Genomic DNA, 11288 nt, shown 5'->3' with positions numbered 1-11288 from the left:
AATTTGTGTGGGACTATTCCAGTTTTAGCAATGAAACTCCACTGTCCAGGAAACCCCTTACTGCTGGCAAACTGGACATCTGGTCACTTTACTCAAGAGGCAAAAAGATGTCCCTGATCAAATAAAATTGGGAATGCTACGTCTCATTCTACCCACCTGAATAAGTTTCCTATTGCTGCTGTAACAAATTGCTACAAATTTAGTGGCTTTAAACACTAATTTATTATCTTGCATTTCTAGAGATCAGAAATCCAAAATTTGGATTTGTGGGACTACAATATAGTGTTGGCAGGACTCCATTCTGTCTGGAGAATCCCTTCCCTGGTCTCTTCCAGCTTCTCCAGGCGCCCACACTCCTTGGCTCCTGGCCCCCTCCGCCATCTTCAGAGCCAGAGAGTGCATCACCCACCTCTGCTTTCGTCATCACACCTGTTTCTCCAACTCTCACTCTCTCCTGCCTCCTTTGACTTATAAGGACTCTCGTGATTGTATCGGGCCCTCTGGATAGTCCAGGGTAAGCTCCCCGTCACAAGATCCTTCACTTAATCTGCAAAGTACCTTTTGCCATGTGAGGTAGCATGTTCACTGGTCTGGGGACTAGGATGTGGACGTCTCTGGGGCCGTTATTCTGCCCATCACACCCACTTCTCTCTGGGAATTGCTATAACAGCTTAATGTATTAAAGAAATATGTTTAAAATCTCACAGAAAAGAATCTATTTCACTTTGCTTGATCCAAAGTCTTTCAAATTTATTTAATTAAGGAATTCTTTCTTTTTCTTAGAGAAGAGCAGGATTCAGACTGGTGGACCGGTGAACTCCGAGAGTCCAGAGATTTTCCATGAGATGTGCAGACAGAGAATTTTGAGGGAACAATTTATAGATCCAAATTCTTCTTGACAACTTCAGTACATGCTCTTAGTACATACTTATATACAAACTCCTCTGTCTGAGAAGAAACCCAAGGTCAAAGCCTGGTGGCTCTCCCTTCTTTCCACTGGTTTAGTATGGAGTTCTCACCAACAAAGAATCTTACTGGGACATATTGCCATGGGACACAAAACCTCCCCAAACAAGGGGTCGATGTGAAACTCCAATGGTGATGATGACTCTTTTAATCAAGATGCCATCGCCCAGCCCTGCCCATCTCATTTAGCATTTCCAATAAAGCTTTATTTTTTATGTTTAGTATTTACCAAAATTTTGATACTTTATATCATACCTAAAATAGTTAAAATAACTCAGTCCAGAAGAAATTTTTTAATGCTTAGAAATTTACAGTCCCTGGAATATTCTTTTAATTTAAATTTCAATTTATATGCATCCTTTGGTTGTAGAGAATTGTGATGGATTGCTCAAATATTTTCAAGCATATAAACATACTTGAAGTTAAAGTTCTGTAGGTGAAGTAGAATAGAGATACCATTTTAAAGAGAAAAAGAAACATAACCTACCTTTCTTTCTTTCTTTCTTTCTTTTTCTTTCTTTCTTTTCTATCTTTTTTTGCTTTTTTTGACAGAATCTCACTCCGTTGTCCAGCTAGAGTGCAATGGCGTCATCATAGCTCACTGCAACCTCAAACTCCTGGGCTCCAGCAATCCTTCTGCTTCAGCCCCCCCAGTAGCTGGGACTACAAGCACACTCCACCACGCCCAGCTAATTTTTTTCTATTTTTTGTAGAGATAGGATCTCGCTCTTGCTCAGGCTGGTCTCTAACTCCCGGCCTTAAGCAATCCTCCCACCTTGGCCTCTCAGAGTCCTAGGATTATAGACGTGAGCCACCATGCCCAGCACATTTCCAATTTTTAAAGAAGACCTTGCTCATGCCATTTTTTAAGTGGACAATAATGGGTGTTATATCACAATGGTACTTATGTTACATTGGACACATTTAAAAGAATGATTTCACAGGTTAATTTGAAAATGTTAATTACATTATCTAGAAATTATATCTTTCCTATGCAATGTGAAAAATACTTGCTGTCAAGTTTTAAAAATATGCAAGGAGATACATAGTTTTTAAAAATTCTTATGGGGGCTGGGCATGATGGCACACACCTGGTAGTCCCAGTTACTTGGGAGGCTGAGGTGGGAGGATTGCTTGAGGCCAGGAGTTCAAGGCCAGCCTGGGCAACTTAGGGAGACCTTGTCTCAAAGAAATAGAATAAATATTGATGAATTTAATTAATTATTTAAAAATTCTTATGGGTATATGTGAGCAAACGTCTGAGCACAGCTCTGGGGCAGAATGGAGGAAATGCTGGCAGCATAAAGAGCAGGGTTTGGAATCAGGCTGGCAGGGAAGACTCGGTAAAATGCCTGGTTTACCCAGCTCTCAGGGTTAAACAGTGAAGGGCCTGGCACAGAGCCAGCTATTCAACCAACACCTGCCATGTGCCGCCGATGTGCTAGGCACTGGGGGGAAGCAGGGCTTAGACAGACACAAGTCCCTGCTCTCATGGCACAACATGCCAGTATGTAGCTGATCTGTTGCTTCTGTGTCAATGCATGTTTGCTGAAATTCTAAAGAGCTTTCAAAGAGACCTTATTCTCAGGCAGTTTTTAGGAGCTGTGACTACAAAAGCAATGACTCATTTTCTGATATTTTAGAATGGATCCATCTAGATTCCATCATTCTCATTAGAATAATCACCTAGGGAGGCACGCACTTAACTCATGACAGGCCATTACTCAGAAGTCTTTAAGCTGCTTCTGTGGAATTGACTTCAAAGCATACAGCACAATCATTTGAATATACTTGGTTCTGGTAAATGTTTGGCTTTGGAGGACAAATTTGACTTGGAGGGGAACAGAAGTTATTCACCCAAAGGTCTGGTGACCATGGTGGGTGATGACACGGGGCAGGAAGATCATCTGCCTCAAACCCTGGAAGAGCCAGAGCTTCCTCACGGTGAAAAAGAGTCAGGAGATGCGTCTATTCCTTTTATGTTCTACATGGTGTGTTTGTTCTCTTTGTACGGAGGCAGAAGGGGAAGGCCTGGCCACATCAGGGTCACTTGGTTGTGAGGTTGTTTGAAGATTCTGTGGTCTCAAGACTCCGGGGACAGACCTGGCTGGGGCTGCGGAGTCCCCTGGCACCCGCTGCTTTAGTTCTGTTCATCCTGCTGCAGCGACCCACTGCTGGCTGCAGCCATGAGGGGCTTACAGCTGGAAGAGGCTGGGGAGCAGAAGTAGCTGTCCTGGAAAGACCCAGGGCTGAGGGAGTGTGGCTGGGCCAGCCATGAGGGAGCATGCGGAGCCTTTGTTTAAATCACGTTCCAGTGTGTGTTGAGTCTGTCTGTGAGGCCGGAACACCCCATGATCAGTCACTGTGCGCTGAGGGAACAAGTCCGGAGGGAGCAGAGAGTGCAGGATACAAGTCGGGGAGGAGCAGACAAGGAGAACAGAACCCAGTGCGTGTGGCCATCTCGCGATCTGCTCTGCCTGTCCCATCTGTCACTCCCATGTGGCCACAAAGCACTGGACAAAAGCGCTAGGGATTCTCAAGGACCCTCGATTCTCGAAGAAATATTGGCTTTTCGTAGTAAAGTTTGGTGTGTGTGGCATTTTACGACTTTCTGATTCTTCTGCACTTCTCTAGTATTTTACTCAATAGGCACCATCTCATCCCTGTGCCGGCACTGAGCTAGGTGCTATGGGAGACATGTCTCTGTCCTCGGGCAACCTGAATCCCCTTGGGAAGATAAGAACAATATGCATACATACTGTAAAGTGAGGTTTCATTTCAAATGTCAGCTCCAGCTCATTGGTGACCCTGTAGAGTATTTCATCAAATCTAAGACAGCATCAACTGTAAGATGCCATTTTATGTGCTCTTAAGAAAGAAAAAAAATACACTGTCAATTAAATTGTAAACCGTTGCTTTCTTCTTACTTACGATTTTTATTTATACTTATTGAAAGAGCCTTTTAAGACTGTAGTGTTGTGGGGTTTGTTTTTTTTTTCACATATATTGCTGCCATTCATTCATAAAGTGAAAAATAACAGCAAAATAAATTGGCCATGGTTTTCCTAAGCTGCTTCACATTCAGAGTACTACGCATCTGTAGCATCTTGAACTTGGAATTACTGATGTGCGTGTTCCCCGCACAGTACCATGATCTGCCATCAAGAGCACTCATGAGGCAACATTTCTTATAAAAATTCTTTTGACTTTCTCTTAAATCTCTGACGCCTATTGTGTAAATTGATGTGCACACAGGTAATGACAACTACTGCTGCCTGGCAAAAGTGACTGTAATACTCATCCCTATTTCCAACATCTCAAAAGTGAGAAAAGACATCTTAGACTCAATGAAATATGCATTCCAAAACTCAGTCAAAATGAGCACCATAACCAACTATCCGTGTCTGCCCTGGGAGTGGGATTGACATTGGAGCTACATTCTTGTCATTAAATAATAACTTGCTTCCATGTAATGTGTGACAGCAGTTGTAGGGAGTTCTCTGCGAGCTAGTAGAGTCAGGAAGACTTTATATATGAAGTAAGTCTGAAAAGGTGAGATTTGGCCTGGACAAGAGGAGACAACTTCCAGCGGAAGGAATTGCACAAGCACAGTTTAGAAGGTTTGAAAGGGTGATAGGTACATCATGTGGAGAGGAAGGTGGGGTAACCAGGCAGGGGTGGGGTTCTGTGAGGGACTGGGGGTGGATATAAACACACGAGTTTTTGCTCCAAGAACACGAGTTCAAGTTAGTATGTTTTACTTGTGGAAACTTAATAAACAGTTCTCATGTCTCTTTAACTTTTATTTCTTTCCTTATCATAGGTCCTGATGTTTTTAGTTCAAAGAGTCTTGCCCTTCAAGCCCAGAAGAAGATTCTGAGCAAAATAGCCAGCAAGACCGTGGCCAACATGTTGATTGACGACACCAGCAGCGAGATCTTTGACGAGCTCTACAAAGTCACCAAAGAGCACACCCACAACAAGAAGGAAGCCCACAAGATTATGAAAGACTTAATCAAGGTGGCAATCAAAATTGGGATCCTCTACCGGAACAACCAGTTCAGCCAGGAGGAGGTTGTTATCGTGGAGAAGTTCCGGAAGAAGCTGAACCAGACGGCCATGACCATCGTCAGCTTCTATGAGGTGGAATACACTTTCGATAGGAACGTGCTCTCCAAGCTCCTGCACGAGTGCAAAGACCTGGTGCATGAACTGGTGCAGCGACACCTGACGCCCAGGACCCACGGGCGCATCAACCACGTCTTCAACCACTTTGCTGACCTGGAGTTCCTCTCCACCCTCTATAGTCTGGATGGAGACTGTCGGCCCAACCTCAAGAGGATTTGTGAAGGAATCAATAAATTGCTAGATGAGAAAGTCCTTTGAATGCCTTCCCTCCTCCTGGACTTTGCTGCTTTAACATTACGGCACTCAACCACTGTCCGGGTGAGAATCAAGTAGCTAAGCAGAAACCCTTGTCGAAGATGTCCATGTTCTGTCCATTCCTCCCTCTGATGCTGAACTTAGCTCAGGTGTGTTTATCTTCTGAGCTCTCTGACGAGGTCTGTACTTAAAATCACCTGTGTTTGCAAGCCCAACAGGACATTTCACCTATTCTAAGCAGAAAGGCTGCTTTGCTCATCACAGTGAGCTCAGTTCATCTTGTGGAGTGGAAAGAGCCCTGGACCAGGAGCCGGAGGATTTGGATTCGGTTCCCAGCTCTGCCCGTTACAACTCTGTCCTCCGTGTCCTGGAACCATGATGCCTGCCTGCCTACCTCACAGGGCTGTTGTGAGGATTGAATGAGATGAAGTATGTTCATGTTTTTGAAAACTCTAATGTAAGGTCTTCATATTTTCTCTTCTGGGTATGAGAGATATAAACCTGGATCTATATGATTAAGCAGCATAGAAGAAAAGAACAACAGAATCTAATGGGCTGGGCTTGCAATCTGTCTCTAAATGTGCTGCTTCAAACAAAATGAAATCCAAAGGTGTGAAAAAGTATAGCTGCAAATTGGAAAAATGTTTTTCAAGGGTTGTGTTTTTGAGTTCTTAGATGTGCAGGGTTATGATCCTGCAGAGGGAAACCTTCCACAGGCGGTGGGGAGAGTTTCCCACCCATAACACAGAAGCAGAGAAGCACTGTGCTCCCTCTGCAGGATCAGCCTTCCCTTATCCTTGGGGCAGCGTCCACGGGGCACGGGAAGGCGTTAGTCTGGCAAGCACGTGAGTGGAGCAGAATGAACCCCTGTCTGTCCTTCTTGGCCTTTCACAGTCATTTTCTGCTGTTTTCTCTGGCTCATTAATAAATTAAAAGTAGCCTTCAAATAAGAGGTCTTGGAGTTGTGATTTAAAATAAAATTCCTTGGAGTTAGATAAGTATTAAGAATAACAGGACAGAAAAGAAGACAATGAAGAGTGGGAGGTCTACACTCAGTTCCCCAGGGGAAGTAGTTTCAGGGGAGCACAAGTAGGTGGGTCTGTGAGCTGGTCAGAGGGGCACTAGCCCACAGAACACCCCACCTCCTCCGAAGGTCTCATAGCCTCGCCCTCACACTGCAGCTTCTCAGGTCTTTTCATCATAGTCTTAACCAACAGCAGGACAATGTACTTCTTTCCTTATAACATTGTGCCACATTAAGAGACTTGCTCTTCCCGCCTCACCTCCCATCCTCCTGGGCTTTAAAAATACCGTATGAGCTCAGCCTCATGGTTCATCCCACCCCATGGTCTCTCTCCAACAGGAGTATCAAGAGATGCTTTGTGGGAGGGTATGAAATGAAGTCCACTGAGCCTGCATTGGCCATTTGGCTCCCAAGTCAACATCATTGCAAACCATCTAGTTAAGTTCTTCAGCCACAACACCCAGAATTAGTTTATAGGCTGGATATCCAGTACAGAATATGGAAGCATAAAGTCAGCCCCTATTCTCCATACTGGACAAACATGGCCTAGCCCCTCTTTTCAGACCCAAGGGCTCCACAGGGATGCCCTGTGCACATCTGGGCTGGGGTGGTTGCTGGTCATTTGGCAGTGCTGCTAGCAGTGCAGGCAGCAGGCTCCCCTTCCCACCTGCCTGCTAGGCATCAGTCCAGCAGTAGATGGATTTTTACATGCTGAGTCCTCAAGACCTGCCTTGGTGTACTCATCTAACTAAGGACTTCTTTCTAGCTCAAGGTTCTAGAAATAAGTTTGTTTTTCATTAAGTGGACCATTACATAGAACTCAGACCGAAGAGGAATGGGTAGACCTCTCCCCTGTCCATGTGAGATACTGTAGGGAAGAGGGGAGGTTCGCAGCCATAGAAAGTTGTGGCTTTTCCCTGCTCCACAGGCCCCAGCACAAGCAGTGGTAGTAGGGGGAAGACTGACTTGGATTCTGACAGCCCACAGGTCTCTAAGGAAACTGGGTCCCTCCTGCTTTGGTCAGGGAAGGATCAGCATTTCCACCAGCAGGTACAATGGCAGAATGTGGACCCAAACATTTTCGGCTGCCTCAGGCTCCCCAGCTGCAGGCACTGGTGGGCTCTCTCTACCAGGTCCCCGAGTATCAACAGCAGCCAGGGGGAGCAGGGCTGCCTATGCATGATCAACTCATCTAAAAATATAGAGCCAAAACCAATCCCAAGTGTACATTTCAAACATACTATTGGCATCTAAACACAAGTGATTCTTGAGTTTCATCAAGCAGCTGAAAGACCTACAAATTTCAAATACTTTATATAACAATCTAGGGACCAAAGAAAGAATCTCATTACACAGTCATATTGGTTTATCCTGAGGATTCTAACCACATCTGGTGGCTCTGAAGATCTTTTCTGGCTGAAAAACCGTGTGACAGAGGCTAACAGATGCTTTTGAAAGCAGAACTCTGTACACATGCCTTTGTGCTCAGAGCTCTGTACAAAATTTTCAATAATGAGAACCCACAAAAGCAAAGGTAGAATATCTACATTTAGGTGTCCCCAATAAAAAACAGATCATTTTGCAAAAATGATGGGAAAGGAAACAAATTCCAAAAGGAGCAACAGTACAAAATCACTCCATTGATCAAGCCCCACACAGACTTGAGAGAGCAATGCCTGGCTCAGCCAATAAAGTAGAGACATGACTCACTCTTTAAGGGTTGGAAGTGGCAGAAGCAGCTTGTATCAGTCATCTGGAAGCATCACTGGGTCTTCAACCCTCCCTGAACACTCAGCTCTGTCCCCACAGGAGGACACTAGGGGCTCGTGCTGAAATTCCCAGCCCGCTCTTTGGTACGTGTCCTTCCTCATGTCTCTGAACCCTGCAGAAACACATTCCCTGCCAGCTGCCGCCTGCCATGTGTTGTATCACTCTTCCTCCCTGTGTTTGCATCTGTGAGTCTTAACACCCTCTGTAACTCCAGGTCTCTGCTCAGTGACAAATCAAAATGAAAAGACTTCTCCATCTGTGCTTCTTCTCCAAACTCCATCTCCCCCATCTGTACGTTTTTCAGAAGCAAATCAGTGCATTCATTGGCTGCTCCAATGAACTTCTTGCATCCATTTATATAAAAAAAGAAAGGAGCTCAAATCAGGCCTATGTGCCCTCTGCCTCAATATCTTTGGGGCTGTTTTGTTTTGTTTCGTTTTTAATAATTCAACATGGTCCCAGAGATCAAAAGCAAAACCAGTCAGTGAAAATTCTAGATTAGCTAACTTTGGCTGTGAAAACATCACGTGAGCAGGAGCTGTCCAACAATGGACTAGGATGTTGACAATAGAGTCATGAATCAGGTGGGCCTGCTACATGAGCCACAGCCCAAGCTGGGCCCAGCCTCGTGCTCTTTCCTTAGGTGGAGGTCTTGCTTGTTAGCGGGGAACGACTCTTCTACAACACTATTCCTCAAAATAGCATCTGTGCATCCCTGAAAGTCCTGAGAACAGGGGAAGGGGGGGAGGCGGAGTCCATGAGTTTCAAAAGAAGTTTTTAATTTTTTGTTTCATTCTGAAAACTATTTTTAAAGCTAAAATTAACCTAAGTACTTCTGAATCATGTGGAGATGAACTTACAGCCATGTGACGCCATCTGGTTTCAGAGTCTGAGTTTCTCTTTGTTTTTACAATGTTGCTGTGCTGATGGAGCACCTCAAGTCAAAGAAAAGAATTTAACTGCACACGTTTTTCAAACTAGGTCTGGCATCTCCTAGAGGTCTGCAGGCATAACTTGGGGGTCTGTGAGTGCTCAATTTTGAGAGACATTGCTACATATATCAAAGTGGAGGCCTGCAGAGAATGACTGTCACCTTGCCTTCAACAGTGACTCATATGTGGGGGCTTAAAAGTTGAGAGGCGAGCCAGTCGTGGGGTGGGAGTCACCTAGGTCTGCACTATCTGTGCAGGTGGGCTTCCACAGGTCCTGCCTGACCTTTGAAAACAGGCCAAGAAAAGCTACCCCATCTAAATCAAATCAAAGAATTGACTAACCCATCCTGGCAATCCTAATACTCAATCTCAAAGGCTCAAAGCAGCACTTCCTCCCAAGGAAGGGAATAGAGGAGAAACTTGTGAAGAAAAGATGTCACCTGCACATGTTCACCCTCTCTCTGAGGTCCAGCCTCATCTGCTGGTATGCAGACACAAGGCCCAGGCCTCACGAGACTGTGTGGTTCCAAAATCCCAGGAGCCTGTTCCTAAACAACGAGGCACATGGCACTCAGATACTGGTGGCATCAAATTCCTCCCAGTCCCAGAAATAAGAGAGGTCAGCCAGAGCAGATGCTCACACCAGCCCCCAGCAGCACCTCAGCACTGCTACTAACTTGCCTTTTCCTTACTTGTCTTTCCTGAGCCGGGGCAGGTCTCTACAGAGAAGGGTCCTGGCAGCCCACCCAGGCAGCCAGAGTCCGGGCAGCCAGCCCTCCAGGCCTTGATAGAGCTCCTCTTAGCTGACTGCTAAGGCCATTTTGGACCAGTTCCTAGGACAGGGGAGTATGGGGTTTGGCTCTGGGCTTAAGGAGCAGCTGGGTGGGAGCCAGAGCTTGGCACAGAGTGAGTGCTGGAGGCTAGTGGGGAAGCAGCAATTAGGTTATGGTAGGGAGAGAAGCGCTTTTTCAGGCTCTATCACTTGTGAAGGAAGAGTTTATGGGCTGGTCCCCAAGGAGTGATTTGGGTTCCATCCACCTCTCAGTGCAGCTGGCTTCTGGCTGAGAGGGTCATATTTCCTCTGGTGATGGGATGGGGCTGCCCCTACTTTGTGTTTCAGAAACAGCTACAACTTGGTTTTAGAAATAGATTATTGGGTTTGGCTTGGGGAGACAGAGGAGATGGGTATTTGGGGGTTTGATCCTCTTTTCAGCTTTCAGGGACAGCAGGAGGTGTAGAACATGGACCCAGCCATGAGTCCAGAGGCTTAGTCCTAGCTTGCCCACTACCTGGTGATTTCCTTACACTTCACCACTCTGGGCCTCAGCCTCCTCAACTGTACAAGCAGAGTGTTGCACAAGGTCCTTCTGAATCCTTACAGTTCCATAGTTCCATGTCCTGAGCATCATAGAAGAGAAGCTCTGGGCATTTCTGCACTGTAGTTTTCTTAGAAGGAAACCTATCCATTATTTAAGTGAAGCAATAGCTTCCAAATTGACAAATAATTCTTCAGTGATTTTCTTCAAGACTTTTGAATGAAGACCTAATTTCATGGATTTCAAAGGTGAAAAGCTTTAAGCCAGAAGATGCAAAGTAAAATCGAGACTCCACGAAGACCAGAGAACTGCACAATTTGGGCCCGGGTAGTCAGCCAGTTAGCCAGCTTAGCAGGAGCTGCTGCGATTCAGTGTTAGGCCCAACCCTCAACTGAGACATACTTTTCAAATTGAAATTGTGTCAGACTCTAGCAATATATCTCTGGACAGATAATAAAGTAATAAACAAAGTCAAGAATAAGTCATTACTGATTTGAGTTGAATATCATAGTATAATACTATCTGAAGTATTTTAAAACATATTAAGAAAGCCATTTCCCCAAGAAATAAAACATTTTATGGACTTCTCAGACCTTTTCTTTAACTGCTTTATTGAGATATAATTCACATACTTATGACTCACCCATTTAAAGTGTACAGTGCAGTGGTTTTTAATATACGGTCATGCACCACATAGGACGTCTCACTCAACAAGTGACCGCATATACAACAGTGGTCCCGTAAGATGATAATTACAGCTGAAAAATTCCTATCACCTGGTGATGTCTTGATGATCCTGACCCTGTGGAGGCCTAGGCTAAAGTGTGTGTTTGTTAGTTTTCAACAAACAGTTTAAAAAGTAAAAAAAAAAAAAAAATGCTGGGTACAGTGACTCAC

The 11288-nt window shown here is 44.9% G+C and overlaps 1 protein-coding gene across 1 annotated transcript in view; it reads left to right on the top strand.

Annotated features, from left to right (window-relative positions):
* The window catches only part of TNFAIP8L3 (tumor necrosis factor, alpha-induced protein 8-like 3), a 35922-nt gene extending 30223 nt beyond the window's left edge, over nt 1-5699 (top strand). The window contains exon 2 of the mRNA XM_012658050.1: nt 4790-5699. Coding sequence (XP_012513504.1) covers nt 4790-5352 — 563 coding nt within the window. The 3' untranslated portion in view covers nt 5353-5699. The remainder of the gene's footprint in view (nt 1-4789) is intronic.
* Nucleotides 5700-11288: the final 5589 nt, after the last annotated feature.

Source organism: Propithecus coquereli, unplaced genomic scaffold (assembly GCF_000956105.1).
Source record: "Propithecus coquereli isolate 6110/MARCELLA unplaced genomic scaffold, Pcoq_1.0 Scaffold57, whole genome shotgun sequence".
In the NCBI taxonomy this organism is placed as follows: Eukaryota; Metazoa; Chordata; class Mammalia; order Primates; family Indriidae; genus Propithecus; species Propithecus coquereli.
The sequence above is the reverse complement of the archived record's forward strand: the minus strand, read 5'-3'. Positions and strand labels throughout refer to the sequence as shown.